The sequence below is a fragment of the Neophocaena asiaeorientalis genome, unplaced genomic scaffold, assembly GCF_003031525.2.
Source record: "Neophocaena asiaeorientalis asiaeorientalis breed wild unplaced genomic scaffold, Neophocaena_asiaeorientalis_V1.1 scaffold256, whole genome shotgun sequence".
NCBI classification, from domain to species: domain Eukaryota; kingdom Metazoa; phylum Chordata; class Mammalia; order Artiodactyla; family Phocoenidae; genus Neophocaena; species Neophocaena asiaeorientalis.
In genome coordinates this window covers 1,034,316-1,052,352 of record NW_020185324.1, presented here as the reverse complement: position 1 = coordinate 1,052,352, position 18,037 = coordinate 1,034,316, and the positions used below count along the sequence as shown (strand labels likewise).

The following is an 18,037-nucleotide window of genomic DNA, read 5'->3' as shown; positions in this document are numbered from 1 at the left end:
ATACCATGGAAGATGAGGTGGCAGCTCTTTTTCACCTTCTCCAGTCACTAAATCCAAGCACACTTCCTTAAACTAATTATATCATCATTTTGGGAAGATCAGTATCTACTGTCTACATTATTATAACACTGCTGAGCCATGAAAAATACTGTAATTATATTTTCCTTACATACAACTTCTTCTGTGGAATTAGTAATTGTCCTGTTTTCTCACTCTTTAGGTTTTGTGACGCGTATTTACCACTCTTAACCCTCATATTCTCCCAGTGTCTAAATCTTCTCTCACTTCATTTTCCTGGAGACCTGGGATCTCCTCTGCTCTGCACTGGTTGCTCTGTGAGCTGCTGTTGTCCTGGAATCTCCACTTAGCATCCTCCTGTAATTCCCTTTACCCCTTTCTTAGGCTGACGCTCCTATTTCTGGATCCTTTGTCTTCTACTTTCTTGATTTACTCCTACATTTTGGAGGAACAAGTTCTCCAGGAGCTCTGTGAGAGAAAGCTCATGGGAGGTAATTGTTTTGAGTCATTGCATATCTGAAAATGCCTTTTTTCTGTGCTCACTCTGAATTGCTATTTATCTGGATATAGAAATCTAGGTTGGCTATTACTTTTCTTCAGAAGTTTGAGGGCATTGCTCCATTGTCTTCTAGCTATTACTACTGAACTTGAGAAATCTGATGCTGTTCTGATTTTTAATCTATGGTATGAAATCTTTCTTTGTTCTTTTCTGGTGGCTTTTAGGGCCTTTGCCATATCTTCAGTGTTCCTTCTTTTCACAACGATGAGTCTTAGTGTGAGACTGTTTTCCTCTCTTGTGCTGAGAACTTGGAGGATCCTCTTAATCTAGAAACTTGTGTCCTTTAATTCTGGGAAATTTTCTTACATTACTTCTTGGATGATTTCCTCCATTATTTTCTCTTTCCTTTCTTTCCAGAATGGCTGTTGTTTAGATATTGGCCCTACTTGACTGATCCTTTAATTATCCTATTCTTTCCCCCACCACCCATTTTCTTTCTCTTTGTTTTTTGCTACTTTCTGGGAGATTTCCTCAGCTTTATCTCCAAGTCTTTCTATTAAGTTTTTCATTCCACTATCATATTTTTAATTTCCCAAAACTTTTGTTTTGTTTTCCAAATAATCTCTTTTTAAAAATAGCTTCCTATTCATCTTTCATGAATGCCATATCTTTTTTTAATAAGTCAGGTTTACTGAGGTATATAATTTATATGTAGTAAAATTGATACCTTGTTGGTACACAGTTTCATGAGGATTGACAAACATATAGTCATGTAACCACTCTGACAATCAAGATATGGAATATTTCTCTCACTTCCACAAGTTCTTTTGCGGCTCTTTATAGTCTTAACCCTCCTCCTTCCCCTAGTCCTTGGCAATCAATCATCTGCTTTTTGTCCACTACGCCCCCCCCAACTGCCCCAGTTTTGCCTTTTCCAGAAAGCCATTTAAATGGAAGCATACAATATGTAGCCTTTTTCTTCAGGCTTCTTTCACTCACCATAATGTTTTAGAGATGCCTTCATGGTGTTGTATATATCAGTAGTTATTCCTTGTTACTATTGAGTAGTATTCCATAGTAAGGATGTACTACATATTGTTTATCCATTCACCAGTTGATACAATTAGGGTTATTTTTACGTTTTGGCTACTACAAAACAAAGCTGCTATAAAGATTTATGAACAAGTTCTTTATGGGGATATATGATTTCCTTTGTCTTGGATGGATAAATACCTAGGAGTGGAAATGCTGGGTCATATGATGTGTATGTTTAACTTAATAAGAAACTGCCAAACTGTTTTCCAAAGTGTACCGTTTGCAATACCAGCAGAGTATGAAGGCTTCAGTTTCTCCATGTCCTCACCAACACTTGGTATTGTCAGTCTCTTCAGTTTTAGCCATTCTGTCACATCTTGTTGATCTCTATTAGGATATGACTGAAATATACTTTAAAATATTTTTTTCTCTCTGTGTAGTTTCTGCTTTCTCCAGGTTGCTCTTTACTCTCTTTGTTTTGGTCTCATATTAGATGCATTCCTCAAAAGTTTGGTGGTCGTTGGCTGCCTGGCATGTTTAAGAGGGAGGTACTAAAAATTTTGTTGGGAGCTCTGAGCCCATGTGTGGAACTTATCTTCCAAGGGCTTCACTCTGAGGTCTTCTGGCTGGGCTGTTTTGCTTTTTCCTATTGGGCTGGTTTTTTCCCCCAGAAAAGGCTCTTTCAGTTTCTTACCTTAGCTTTATCTGGCCTAGAGGGAAGACAGCTTCTCTTTCCAAACAGTTTGAGCGATGTTTTGGATTTGAGCCTCATTGCCTAGCTTGTACTGTGCGTTCGTCTCTGAATCAGTCACTCTGGTTGAGGGATGGAAGATACTGAGTGGCAGACCTAGGTCACCTCCCCAGCCTTAGGGTCAGTAGGGTTTAGCCACATCCTGATCACATGAACTGAGACGGGAAAAGGATTGGTTCTCCAAAGGAAACCCCAGATGCTGCTACCGGAGGAAGGGGAAAAGGGTGCTGGCAGGAAAAATCAAAAGATGTTCACTCTTTGAGGTTTGAATTATATTAGTGGAAAATAAATGGAAAGCAGTACTTTGATATATTTCAGCCAACAGGATTATGTGCTGATCCCCAAGTGTGCTTGCTGTATGTTCTACCCCAGGCTCCGTTCCCTTGCTTATAGTGTTCTTTCCATTTGGATGGCGTCCTCACTCCTGTCAAATTTATATTCTTCCAAGTCCTCCCAGAAATGCTGCCTTTTTCTTGAAGCCTTGCCTGTGGTCATTTCTTCTTTCAAGCCATTGGATCGTATTATTTCATAAATATACATTGAATAGAACTAGTCTTACCATTGCAGTCACTCACCTGTAGATTTGGCTCATCCCACTGCTAGATTGAGAGCCCAGTAATGTCGGAATTGGGTGCTTTGCGTCCCTTGATGCCCTCCATTCTTCACATAGGAGTTCCGTGTTAGGCACTCCACGACTGTGTGTTGAACTGGAAAACACAGCTCCTTAACATTTATTTTGTAAAATGTGCTTAGTTTTATGTGCTTCCGTGTTTTACAGTGTTTAATTATACACTTGGCAGAGTTAAAACGACTGTAGAGACAAAGAATGTTGCTAGGGCCTATTAGTGCTTTTGCATATATTCAGCTGAAGCTTTTCGTACATAAAAAGTAACAGTCAATAAATCATTGTTAGGTAGTTGATTTATTTCTGGCAATATTTTAGATAAGTTTTGGAGAGAAATTTCATGGAACTGGATTATTGAATACAACTTCTATATGCCTGACACAGTCACTGGCACATAGCAGATGCTCAATGAGTAGTAGTTGAAGTAAATATTATTCTGTGTTGTGTCTTGAGAAAACTTGTAGAATTTATCTTTTTTTTTCTTGAGCTATTAAGTAACCTTCTTGTTCTAAGCAGAGCAAAACACCCTTGGTTGTGGGGGGGTGGGGTGGGGGCAGAGGTTCTGCAAAGATCTCATATTGCTGTGTATTTTTTTCAGTTATGGGACCCTATGTGAGAAAAGTCCTGTGTGATGAGCTGGGGGCCCCAGCCAATTCTGCAATCAACTGTGTTCCCCTGGAAGATTTTGGAGGGCAGCATCCTGACCCCAACCTGACATATGCAACGACCCTTCTGGAAGCTATGAAAGGAGGGGAATATGGATTTGGAGCTGCATTTGATGCTGATGGGGTAAGTAGGAAAGTTTTCTGCCTACTGGTCCTTTTGCTATATAATGAGCCAAGCACTGGAAACCAGAGAGCTATTGGATACCTCTGGGGCTGACATGTATGGGGCATATGAGCCCTAACTGGCTCTGCATCTGCCCTTCTATCTAATGGCCAAGTATTGCGCTTAAATAGCCATTACTTTTCTTTTTTCAAGTAAGCTTATGTTATAAAGAGGTTATTTCTTTTTTTAAAAAATTCATGCAATACATCTTTATTATGGCTGATTTTGTTGAAATCACCTTGTTAAGAAGCGAGCTATTTTAGCAATAATCTCTGTTCTCCATTATGTTTGGGGGAAAGTGTGAATTAAGAATATAGAGGCTACTGAAGCCTGAGGAAGTCATCCACATTTCGACAGGTGGGATATATTCCCAGTCGTGTCAAGATCGTGGGCCCTGTAATATTCAGAGATGTTGGTTTCCCATGCCCTCTTTGGCCTCATTCAAGTTGTTTTATGTTGTTTAAATGTGGAATGGCAGTAAAGTGGCTTGTAATGATGATGGGAATGGGCTGCTGGCGACAGATGCCTTTGCCTGAACATTTTCACACATTCTTTCCCACAGGACCGTTATATGATCCTAGGCCAAAATGGCTTCTTCGTGAGCCCTTCCGACTCCCTGGCCATCATTGCCGCCAACCTCTCTTGCATTCCGTATTTCCGTCAGATGGGGGTCCGAGGATTTGGGAGGAGTATGCCCACCAGCACAGCCCTGGACAGGTAAGCAAGGATGTCACCATGAAAGCCTTCATGGCAGGCCTCTGATATCAATGTTCCCTTTGCTGGTAGCTGTCACTCATACTCCCCTACTCCACTGGGAACTTGTTGAAAGCATGGGAACTTAGAGACATGCTGTAGTATACTGGGTAGGCGTGTGAAGAATCAGGTGGCCTGAACTTGATTCTTGGTTCTGCTACTTTTTAGCTGTTGGGAACTTGGGGGACTTATTTGATTTCTGTGCCTCTGTTTTCTTATTTTTAAAACGAGGGTTATAACAGTATCCTTACATGGATTGTTATGAGGTAGGATTGAGGTGATTCTTGTAAAACATGTAACAGAATGCCTGGTTCATAGTAAATACTTCACAAATGTTTAGTAAGAAAACTTACTAAATATGTAAGTGAGGTGGAAAGAACATGAGTCTTGAGGTCAGGTAATATTATGTTAAAATGCTCATTTGTATCATCATCAGTTATGTAAAAACGGGGAAGATACGTCATAGGTTTGTTGTGAGAATGAAATGAGATACTCGTGGAAAATGCCCAATAGGAGACTCACTTAGTAGATAGAACAGTCTGAGGTTTCTTTCTCCTGGCCCTATCCACCCATCTTTTACCTTGTCTTATAAAACGGTGAATTTCAGAGACTAATATTTTCAAGCAACATATATTATTGTGGAAGCAGTATTTGTTTATGGTGGAAAGTTAGAAAAGACAGAAAAATAAGAAAATATAAACACCATATCTCTCTGCCTGACTTACTTATGTTAATTGATATTCCTTATTGGATCTCTTTATATACATATATAATATACATACCTAGCTCTAAATCATATATAATATACGCAATATATAATATATATTTGCCTTTTTGTAAAAACCAAAAGGGGATCTGAAAGTACATACTGCCTTGTAACTTGTTTTTTTTTCTATCAACATTCTCCCACTTTGTATTAATACATTTTTATGTCATCTAAAACCAAGATCATATTAAAATTTTCTCCAAGTGTCCCCAGAATGTCTTTAATAGAGGGTTTGCCCAAAGCAGCATCCTGTCTAACACCATACATTGCATCTGGTTGTTACATCTCTTAAGTCTTTTATAATCTACCACAATCCCTTTATCTCTTACTTAATGACAGTAATTTTTTAAGAGACCTGACCAGTTGTCCTGCAGAATCCCACCTTCTGGATTTGTGTGGTTATCTCCCCATGGTGTTACCATTCATTCAATCATTCATTAAGTACATTTTATATGCAGTCAAATAAATAATCTTAAGGCTACAATTCAATGAGTTTTGAAAAATGTATACATCTGGGTAACAACCATCCAGAATAAGATATAGAACATTCCCATCACCCCCTATAGTTCCCCCATCCTCCTTTCAATGCCCCTTAGGCACCCATTGTCATAATTTCTGCTGCCGTATTTAGGTTTTGCCTGTTCTTGAACTTCACATAAATAGAGTCATATACTATGTACTCGTTTGTTACTGGTTTTTTCATTTAATGTATATTTTTTGATTCATCCACATCCATTGCATCTGTCACTAGTTCATCCTCCTCTGTTGCACTGTAGTGTGCCAATGTATGAATATATCACAGTTTACTTTTCCAGTCTCCTCTTGATGAACATTTGGGTTGTTTCCACTTATTAGCTACTATGAATCATGCCATTATAAGCATTCTTACATGTCTTTTTGTGGACACATCTACATTTCTTTAGTTAATATCTAGGAGTAGAATCCTGATTGTAGGGTAGATGTATGTTTAATTTTACAAGAAACTGCCAAGATATTCTCCATCATGTACTCCTATTTGCAATGTGTGAGAGTTCTAGTTGCTTCATATCCTCAACAACATTTGGTGTCGTCAGTCTTTTTTATTTTAACCATTCTAGTGAGTGCAAAATATTATCTTATTTTGGTTTAGATTTACATCGTTCTAGTGATGTTGAGCTCATTTTCATATGCTTATTGTCCACTTGTGAGCTCTTCTGTTATGTACTGGTTCAGAATGTATTTGCTGAATTAAAAATGCACTGTTTGTCTTTTGTTATTGATTTATAGAAGTTCTTTATATATTCTGGATAATACATCTTTTTTTTTCTTTTGGCCACACCATCGGCTTGTGGGATCTTTCTTAGTTCCCTGACCAGAGACTGAAAGCAGGCCCTTGGCAGTGAGAGTACAGAGTCCTAACCACTGGACCACCAGGGATTTCCCTGGATAATAAGTCTTTTGTCAGATATATGTATCACAAACATTTTCTCCCTGTCTGTCACTTTCCTTTTCAAATTCTTTATTTTTTTTAACATCTTTATTGGAGTATAATTGCTTTACAATAGTGTGTTAGTTTCTGCTTTATAACAAAGTGAATCAGCTATACATATACGTATATCCCCACATCTCCTTCCTCTTGCGTCTCCCTCCTACCCTCCCTATCCCACCCCTCTAGGTGGTCACAAAGCACCAAGCTGATCTCCCTGTGCTATGCGGCTGCTTCCCACTAGCTATCTATTTTACATTTGGTAATGTATATAAGTCCATGCCACTCTCTCACTTCGTCGCAGCTTACCCTTCCCCCTCCCCATGTCCTCAAGTCCATGCTCTATGTCTGTGTCTTTATTCCTGTCCTACCCCTAGGTTCTTCAGAACCATTTTTTTTTCTTAATGGTGTCTTTTGATGAGCATAAGTTTTCAATTTTGATGATGGCTAATTTTTTTTCTTATATAGTTGGTATATACTTTTTTTATCCTCTATAGGAAATCTTTGCTTACCCAAAGGTCAAAAAGATGTTTTTCCTATGTTTTCTTCTAGAATCATTGTAGTTTTAATTTTTACATTTAAGTCTATGATGATTTTGAATTAATTTTTGAAAATTAATTAATTAATTTTTGGCTGCATTGGGTCTTCGTTGCTGCGTGCAGGCTTTCTCTCTAGTTGTGAGTGGGGGCTACTCTTTATTGTGGTGTGTGGGCTTCTCATTGTGGTGGCTTCCCTTTGCTGTGGAGCATGGGCTCTAGGTGCACGGGCTTCAGTAGTTGTGGCATGCGGGCTCAGTAGTTGTGGCCAGCGGGCTCTAGAGCACAGGCCCAGTAGTTGTGGCACACGGGCTTAGCTGCTCCACAGCATGTGGGATATTCCTGGACCAGGGCTTGAACCCATGTCCCCTGCATTGGCAGGCAGATTCTTAACCACTGTGCCACCAGGGAAGTCCCGATTTTGAATTAATTTTTGTGTGAGGTTCACTTTTTCCCCATATCCAGTTGTTATTGAAAACAATTTACTTTTCCCTTGATGCGTTTGTTAAAATTCAGTTGACCATATATATGTGGGTCTATTTCAAGATTCTCCCTTCTGTCCCATTAATCTGTTGTCTATCCCTATGCCAATATTACATTGTCTTGATTATTGAAGTTTTAAAGTAGATATTTAAATCAGGTGACTCCTCCAACTCTATTTTCTTTTTCTCCATATAGACAAAGTTATGTATCTTAGGTCCTTTGCATTTCTATGTACATTTTAGAATCAACTTGTCATTTTTTTACCAGAGCCTGTTGAGATTTTGATTGAGATTGTGTTGAATCCATAGAGAAATTTAGGAAGAATTGCATTTTAATAATATTGAGATTTCTAGTCTGTGAATGTGATATATCTCTCAATTTATTTAGTTTTCTTTAATTTCTTTTGCATACTTTGTAGGTTAATTTCTCTTATGTATGTTTTATAGTTTAGTGTGGAAGTCTTACACAATTTTTGTTAAATTGATTCGTGAGTATTTTATATCTTTTCATGCTATGGTAAATGGAATAGTTTTATAAATTTAGTTTTCCAGTTGTTTGCTGCTAGTAATTAGAAATATAACTGGTTCCTGTAAATTGATGTTTTCTTCTTCCATCAGTGGGGAGATGAATCACATGCCTTTGGGATGCTCCCTATTTTACTTCTATCCCTCAGGTGATATTGATATCAAGTCATGGTAATGAACCAAGCCTCAGCCTAAAATTCTTGCCTAGCAGCACCAAAAAGTAGGATGTATGATTCCATTTTTTCCCCTTTGCCTTTGTTTATATCTTTCTTTAAAAAAAAAAAAAAGATTCAGTGAAACTGTAGAGAGCAAAGCAAAAACCAGACCATCGCTAGAAATGGAGAACCCAGAGTCATAGAGTCTTCTGAGTCCTATGTGGGGTATTTAATATTGTGCGAGCATATTTAATAACACCTTCCACTTATATAGAATCTTATAATTTAGAAAGAACTTTTAGAAATTTGAACTCACTTGATTTTTGCAATAATTTAGTAAGGTAATTGGGTAGGCATTAACTCTCAACATATTAAAGATGTTGAACCAGTTATCAGAGAGGTTAAATGACTTGTGCAAGGTTACACAGCTAATAAGACAGCGACCCAGGATTTGAAACTATTGCATCTGCCCCATAACTACAACTTAATCAGGATGGTCCCTGAGAAACCAGTTGAAAATATTGCTCAACTCTCCTGTGGGGTAGTCAGCAGCTTTCTGAACCCTGGCCAGGAGAGGCTGGTTTTATTCTGACAACAAAAACCATTTGTCCTCTTTTCGCGTGGAAATTTCCCAGTAGTTCTTGATTTCACTTCATCCCCCCTTCCCAATAAATCTCTGTTTCAGTCAGAAACCAGAGGCCTTGCTTAGAAATTTCACAAAGGACCTGTTCTGATATGTAAGTGACCATTTAAAAGGATTATTCATGCTTGCTGGTTGGGATTCAGAATTCTGTGGGGCTCTGACGTGGTGATTTGTTTTGGGTATGTGATCTCTTGTGGAGTCCCAGGTGGATTCTCATGATGGACGCTTTATAAGCTTCTTTCTTCTTAGTAAAATAAATGCACCCTCAAAATTTTATCTTGACAGTGGTTTCCCATATAGGTTATTTTTTAAAATTAATAAAATCATAGGAATATACCCATAAATGCCAGTCCCTGGCAGAATGGCAACGGAGTGGCTGAGATACATTCAATGATGCACTTGCCCAAACTCCTGGAATTCCCCAATAAGGGGGGCCTGCATCGTTGAAGCTGATGAATTATTCAGACAAACTTTCATTGTTCACAGATAACAGTTGTTCCCCGAGGGAAGACTTTTAGTATCTTTAATTTCTGCTCTTACAGTATCACTGAAACAAGGATTCCATTTACCGCAGAATAATACAGTTTCAGTCTTGAAAATGGCATTCTTTTGGGGCTTTGTCATTCTGAATGTGTCTGATTTGTGGTTGCAGATGAAATAATTTTGCTTCAGATTATTTGAGAAGTAAAGCACATTCACGCTATGTTTGTGGCTCAAGGTCTGTCTCCACCCCATGAGGAGGTATTAAATAATCCTCAGTGTCATCATTCTTCAGTAATATTTATGAAGTGCCCATCTGTGTTTGGGGCTGTGCTGAATGCAGTTTTAAGTAAGGCAAACACACTCAGACTTGAAGTCTCCTCGTTAGAGATATTTGGAGCCTCAAACACAGCGAGCATCCTTGTATACACTACAAGGGAGCGAGATCTGAAAAGTATGTTTTGACTACAAAGTCCGTCATATAAGGTCCACCACCCATAAACATGATGGTGCAGGGAATTCGTGCTCTTCTACTCTCTTTTTGCATTTTGTGTCGCTCCTGTTTTTCACCATTTATTCACTGAAGAAATATTTATTAAGGGCCTTCTAGGTCCTAGAAAACTGTCCCTTGCCCTGATGGAATTTATAGTCTAATGGAGAATTTGAGTAATAACAAGTAAAGAAAAAAATATAAGCACAAATTGTAATGCATGTTCAGGGGAAATGAACTTGGTGTGGTAATAATGGGCGGGTGTGGAACACCCTACTAAGATAAGGTAGCCAGGGAAGGACTTGCTGAGGAGGTTATGGGTAGGATCAAAGATTGGAAACGTGCAGATGGACCTGGCTTTGATGCTGAGATTAGAAATGGCCCATAACACATGTGAAAATACTTATTTTTTCAGAATGTAGTCTACAGCTATTTGTTGCCAATCCCCAATGTGAAATGTGTACTGTAGCTTTATCTTAAACATATTCAGGCGGTCATTGGAATGCAAACAGTGTTAATCCTGCAAGTATCTACTGATCTACGCTGACCTTGGTCCTTGCTACATCCTTTAGATCTGTGCCATTTTGTCTCCAAGGTCAGTCAGGATGCACGGCAGTAAGGGGAGAGATAGTGTTGTGAGCTAATATGTAATTACTCAGTCTCCCATACATCCCTTGTGCTATAGAGTGATAGGAATTATGAGAGGAAAAAACCCTTTATTGGAGTACTTATTGCCCTAAAACTCTCCATAGGTATTTAGGTCAGGGTCAAGGGAGAAAAGAGACGGCACCCTCAAAAGGGTTTGCTAAAAAGAATTTCGTAATAGTAGCTTAATGACCTGGTCCACAGAGGTATGGGTGAAGATAATGAAGGAAACCGAAAAACTCAAGAAGTGATGGAGAGCTATCCCAGGACTCACAATATCAAAAAGCTATGAATTCTCCCAGGACTAAAGGGTCAAGGGAGGGATCAGGGTAACCATAGCCTGGTGAGGTTTGGAGTTGTCAGGGACTGAGCTTGTCAGGGAGGTATGAATACCCCAACTTCTCTCTTTTCCCACCCTCTGATTTCCTGCTGATACCTCCTCTTGACCAAACCCAAGTGGAAGACAGAGGGTAACCTGTAGAGCTCAGCCTCCTAGGGAAGTGAATAGGGCAGAGATGGGCATAGAACGTAATGGGGACTCTTAAGGTGGAAGGGGGCAAACAAAGAATAAGCAGCGCAACCAGTACAATGGCCAGTCTTTCTGGTAATCTCTACCCGCTTGTCTCCCAGTCTTATCCTTGTCCTAGTTTCTTGGAATTCGGGTGTAGTGAGTTGAGTTAATCATGCTCTTCACTGAATAATCCTTTCGTAATTTGTCCAGTGGGAGACATTTCTTATTATTAAAAAATTAATGTATTTCTCGTTTCTTTGACTACCTTTCCCCCCAGAGACAACCACAAATGTGTGTTTATTGGGTGTCCTTTTGTTTGTGTATGTTGTTTTATTCGCATGTATTTTAAATGATTGTGACTAGTGCTGTATAATAGATTGTATTTGGTTTCTTTTTTCCACTAAAGACTTTGTGTTAAGATCCTCTCAGTGGCTCTGTGTGCATCTAGTGTGTTGCTTCTAACTGCTGCATAGTAGTCCATCGTGTGTATCCACAGGTCACCTCTGTTCCCTCAGCTGTGAACACTCAGCATGGCTCTTACCTCCCATTACAATGAATAGCCCCTTGGGATTTATGTGAGAATTTCTTTCACATGTGTATCCAAGAGCAGAGTTTTTGGGTCAGAGGCAGTGTGTGTACTTAATTTGACCAAATCCTGTGTTAGATTGTACTCTAGAATGGCTTCACTAGCCTGCTTTGCCCACCAGTTCCTGCATCTTCAAGACCAGGCCAATACTTTTATTGTCTAGCTTTCTAATTTTCCCCCAGTAGAATAGATAGAGAGTAGTATACCGTTGCTGTATTAAATTTTCATTTCTCATATTACTAATGAGCATCTGTTCAGATGCTCGAGATACTTGGGGATTTCCTTTCTATCAATTGTCTCTTCTTGTCCTTTGCCCGTTTTTCTGTTCAGGGTTTTCTCCCCTTTTTGATGGATTTGCATGAGTTCATTGCATATTGTGGATATTAGGCCCTTGTTAATTTTAGGCACTTCTAGTTTTCATCTTTTTTCTTCAGACAGAAATGAACCTGTGTTCTATATCCAAATTGCTGTCAGTAGACAGCTCTGCTATATACAACTCAAATTTATTATGTGTAAATAGCAATTTAAAAAAATTTTTCCCTAAAATTGTTCTTTTTTATGTTTATTATCTGAGTGAATTACCTATCATAATCCTAGATTTCTACTTCTTCCTCATTCCCAACACACCATTAGTCACTGGGTTCTGTTAGAAAAATCCCTTAAATAGTTCCTGAATCATTCTTTCCTCTCCGTCCCTGTTTTTTACTTTCCTACTTCAGGTTCTCATAATCTTTTGCTTACACTATCGCAATAGTCAGGGAACTGGTCTCCTTGGCCCCAGACCTCCTCTTCTTTATTCCATATTCTAGAACACCTCAAGAGCGATTGTTCTAAGGCAGAGAGCCATGCACTTCCCTCCCTTGCTTAAAATGACTTGGTGGAGGGCTTCCCTGGTGGCGCAGTGGTTGAGAGTCCGTCTGCCAATGCAAGGGACACGGGTTCGTGCCCTGGTCCGGGAAGGTCCCACATGCCGTGGAGCGGCTGGGCCCGTGAGCCGTGGCCGCTGAGCCTGTGCATCCGGAGCCTGTGCTCCACAATGGGAGAGGCCACAACAGTGAGAGGCCCACGTACTGCAAAAAAAAAAAAAAAAAAAGACTTGGTGGCTTCAGAAGCCTGCAGAATGAGATCCTATCTCCTGATTCTAAAACATGCATAATCTCTGGATTACTTACATCTCACTCTTGCCTACCATTTTTATCCTGCCCTCTACACGTGTTATGCTGCTTACAGTTTCCCAAATTTGATGGCCTCTCACACTGATGTGCCCTTGCATATCCTGCTCTCTTTCCTTGAAATGTGTTCCCTTTGCCCCATCCCACCCCACTTTGTTCTTCCTGATCTTTCAAGACTTGAATCAGCATCACCTTCTTAGTAAGTATTCCTTTGATGTCATGTTTCTCTACCCCAAAGCAATACACAGAACTTGCTCTTTAGAGATCCTTTTATCACAGCTGTCACAGACATTGAAAACATATACTTGTCTGTCTCCTAATGTCCTGTAAACCCCCCAAAGGTGAAGGTTTTAGCCAGTAGCTTGGCATAGAATAGGTTCTCAGTATGCACTTATTAAATGAATGAATGAGATTTTTTTCCCGTTTTGGATACTTCTTATTTGGGAGAAAAAGTAACTAGAATGCCACAGCTCTACGAACAAACATGCTTCTTTGGACATTTTTACAAATTAAATTTGTCGCTGCTATCACCTGGTTGCACAGGAAAGTAAGTATGATAAGAATGATAAGAAGAAAATGAATGATGTATAATTGCACAGTCTTTTTTTGGGTCTAATAAAACTGTGCCTGACTTATGGTTTTAATTTACATTTAGGTAAGTTTGTAGTGAGTTGGATTTTAGTAATGATATGTGGGTACTGATTATAACAATAAAGATGAGATAAAAGGAAGGAACGACACAGCAGTTATTTCCTAGTCAATAACTAAAAACCACAGCCTGAACTTAAACTCAGGTTTCTTTCTTTCTTTTTTTTTTTTTTTGCGGTACGCGGGCCTCTCACTGCTGTGGCCTCTCCCGTGGCGGAGCACAGGCTCCGGACGCGCAGGCTCAGCGGCCATGGCTCACGGGCCCAGCGGCCTCGTGGCATGCGGGATCTTCCCGGACCGGAGCACGAACCCATGTCCCCTGAATCGGCAGGCGGACTCTCAACCACTGCGCCACCAGGGAAGTCCAAGGTTTCTTTATTTCTTGCCCTGCTAAGTAGGGTGAGGCGTGAGGAGCTAAGTAGGACAGTTTGAGCATGCCTAGCATTGCCTTCCTCTATGCTTTTTGTGTTCACCTATTGGAGAGGATGCTGGCAATGATTGAGGCCTGCTTGTCAGTATTTCTGAGAGCTGGTGTCAGATGAGAAAGCAATTTCATGCCTACGTTTAGTAGAGGGCACTTATAAATTAATTAGCTAAAGCGAGAGGAATAAATTGGTAACTTTTAAGACTAGAGGCTGCAAGAGCTTTGGAGATGTTGGATAAACCATCTTTTGTCAGTTGTTCAGAGCTGTCTTGGGTTTTTGCTCTCCGTGTTGATCAGAAAAACAATTTGGGATGAGCATTAAGTGACTTGAGTTCCAAAACATAATCATCATCACCCTTCCATGTGAACGCAGGCAAACCATTTTTAGAAATCAGCTTTCTCTGGCCTGCTGTATTTGCAAGGACTCTTTGCCACTCTTTGGTTCTGTTTCTAGAAAGGCATAGTCATTGTTAATGGTGTCCAGCATCCTTTTCTCAGCCCTTCCACTGACTTGGCACTTGTTGGCACTTGGTAAGTAAGTCTGACCATTGGTGGGTTCTGCGAGTACTGAAAGAAGTTCCTTTACACCACTCTGGGTGATTGGGGGTTAAAGATCATTTTAAACAGGGGTTTCGATGCCATTCAGTCTAGAGCTAAGTGGATGCAGTTGGTCTCCAGTGGGAATGTTGACTTTACGACCTGCTTTTATTTATTATCTCAATTTTGGTTTTTGGCGGGTGCATTTGGTTAATAGCCTCCTTTCTTTTTTGTGACTTAAAAATATTTATACACTTTAAAAATCAATCCCATTCATTAATGCAGAGGGGCATGAGGTAATTTTTTGGGCTGATAAGAATGTTCTATATCATAATTATGGTGGTAACAATACAACTCTGTCTACCTTATCTGTCAAGACTCATGGAACTATATACTGTTAACATTGGTGAATTTTATTTTATATCAATTATACCTTGATAAAAGTGATAAAAATAATCAAACCCTATTTATTTAAAAGCAAAACAAAGAACTTGTCTTGGGTCTTCCTTTATGATTGGGGTCATGGATCGTGACTCTATTTGAATGACCCCAGATCTCAGCATCAAGGCTTGCATTTACCAGACCGTCAGTAAATACTGGCTGGTTCAGGTGAGTCCAGTGGTCTTTGGAGTCGCTGTACACTGTCTCCTTCTCTGTGGTGAGCCAGAACGTCAGTGTACTACCTGCAGGTTTGTCTTGCAAAAGACTTCCATTTAGAGCTGAAAGTTCTAAGATTTCAAGGTCATTAGTCAAATTTCTTAGTGACGTAAATATGTAAGGAAGACAGGATAGCCCAGCGTAACTCTTTGCTTGGTCAGTGTAACTGTATGCTTTGTCAAGCAGCCAGAGAAGCTTGGCACTTTACAGTGCTTTTAAATGATGGAAGGTTATGATAAATCATCTCAGACCTGAAGATCCTCCTGGAGTGAAAGAGCTTTTTGTACACACAAAAAAAGGGACTTTTTGTATTCGCTTTATAGTTTGAAATGAATTTTGTAACTCTCACCAAAAAATGTTTTCTAATGGATTTTAAACCTCAACCTGTTAGGGTAGTGTTAAGCTGAACCTGTTGGAACGCTGCTTAAATTGCTAAATATCATCAATTTCACTTACCCATCAGGCTGAGGGAAGAATAGTATCGAAAAAACATGCACAGGGGAATCAAGAAACTGCCCCAAAGTTTTGCCTGCTCAGCACAGAGTAAGAGGGAATGCATTTTTATTTACAGTGGATTCTGTTACAGTATCTTGTTTGATATTCACACAAACCCTCAGAAGTATTTGTATCAAGTGCTATTATCAACATTTTATTTATAGAAAAAATGTAATATTTGGAGATTAAGTAACTTGCCTACAGTTGCCCATCAAGAAGGAAGCAGTCAAGACTGGTGCCAGATTGTCTAATTCCAAATCTCCTAATTTCTTTGCTGTTCCTTATTGTTGAGAGCAGGAGAACATTCTGATTATATCAGAATGTCATTTGTGTCTATTGGTGTGTGTGTCTGTGTTGGGGGACCTATGTGTGTGGAGGATGACATCAGACAAGCAGAATTAGTTTCAACCCCAAGATGTCTTGTAATTTGACCTTGAACATCACTGCTGTTTAGTAAAGCTCTGGAAGAAGCAGTTCTTGGCTTTAATTTAAGACTTCCAGGAAACTGTTGACCGGAGTTCAAGGCAGCATTTGAATTTTATACCCTTACCTCAGGATTTGCTTGCAGTAGTAAGATCAGCAGTGGCTCTACGAAAAAACCTTTATCAGGTTTCGGCAGCCTTTCTCCATAACATTCTGTGTAAAGTGGGTGAAGCTGATATGATTCCTTCTAAGAGTTTTTAATCTTAGGCAAATAACACTGATGAGCAGAAACATAAAAGATACCAGTTAAGTACAGTGGGATCTTTTAGTAAATGATGTGCTGCCAGTTGTATATAAGATATCGAAGCTTAGAAAAGGAAAAGAAAAAGAAATGGTGTCAGCTCCTGTCTGTATGCCCCAAACAGGTGAGGATAGAATTCAGACCTGGGAGTCCACTCATCTCATCTCTGATCAGGTTTCTGCCTGAGGTTTGTCATTTGGAATTCCAAGTTCTTTTACAGTCCCTGATTGCATCAGTGGTTTATATCCTAGCATGGAGGAAAATTGTTTGGTAAGTTGTTGCCTGTATTTAAGAATGCAAGTTCTCTATCCAGGACTTACAAAGAGATTGTATCAGTCAGGATCTTTGTGCTGCAAATGAGAGAAAACTAGCTGAAATGGGACCTAAATAATAAAGGGAATGTGTTGGTCCACATTAACTGAAGTAGATTTGGCCTCAGGTGAACCTTGATCCAGCAGGTTAGTGATACCTGAATATTCCCTCCTCTCTGCTTTGCCTTAGGAGGTATTACTTTCATCCTCAGGTGTTCCCTGCCTTTGGCTCTCCAGGCTCTCCCTTTGGTGGAGCAAATGTCTGCATGATTTCTAGGCCTCACGCTCTTACACTACCTTGTCTAAGAGGAGTTTTAAAAATATTTTTAATTTTTAATTTTTTAAAACATCTTTGTTGGAGTATAATTGCTTTACAATGGTGTGTTAGTTTCTGCTGTATAACAAAGTGAATCAGCTATACATATACATACATCCCCATATCTCCTCCCTCTTGTGTCTCCCTCCCACCCTCCCTATCACACGCCTCTAGGTGGTCACAGAGCACCAAGCTGATCTCCCTGTGCTACGCGGCTGCTTCCCACTAGCTATCTATTTTACATTTGGTAGTGTATATATGTCCATGCCACTCTCTCACTTCGTCCCAGCTTATCCTTCCCCTTCCCCGTGTCCTCAAGTCCATTCTCTACGTCTGCGTCTTTATTCCTGTCCTGCCCTTAGGTTCTTCAGAACCTTTTTTTTTTTTTTTAGATTCCATATATATGTGTTAGCATATGGTATTTGTTTTTCTCTTTCTGACTTACTTCACTCTGTATGACAGTTTCTAGGTCCATCCACCTCACTATAAGAGAAGTTTTTTTAAAATTGAAGTATAGTTGATTTACAATGTTGTGTTAGTTTCAGCTGTACAGCACAGTGATTCAGATATATAGATAGATAGATATGTACATACACACACACATATACATATATGTGTGTATATATATATATTTCAAATTCTTTCCCTTATAGATTATTATAAAATATTGAGTATAGTTTCCTGTGTTATACAGTAGGTCCTGTCCTTTTTGGTTATCTCTTTTATGTATAGTATTGTGTATATGTTAATCCCAAACTAGGAGGATGAAACTCTGTGTGTGTGTGTGTGTGTGTGTGTGTGTGACAAAGCTTTTCTAGAAAGAAGCAACTGAGAACATGTCCTTGAGTCTTGACTTTGGTTGGGGTTTGTATCATCTCTGATCCATCGGTTCACTGAGGCCATGAAGGGTGGGAGATGCTGAAAGTTTTAAGCCTTTTCCCCTTATTAAGTGGAGCTGGG

General features: G+C 39.5%; 1 protein-coding gene across 1 annotated transcript in view; it reads left to right on the top strand.

Moving 5' to 3' along the window:
• Positions 1–18,037, top strand: part of PGM5 (phosphoglucomutase 5) — a 181,656-nt gene that overhangs the window by 32,327 nt on the left and 131,292 nt on the right. The window contains exons 5-6 of the mRNA XM_024734323.1: positions 3,527–3,717; positions 4,319–4,473. Coding sequence (XP_024590091.1) covers positions 3,527–3,717; positions 4,319–4,473 — 346 coding nt within the window. The remainder of the gene's footprint in view (positions 1–3,526; positions 3,718–4,318; positions 4,474–18,037) is intronic.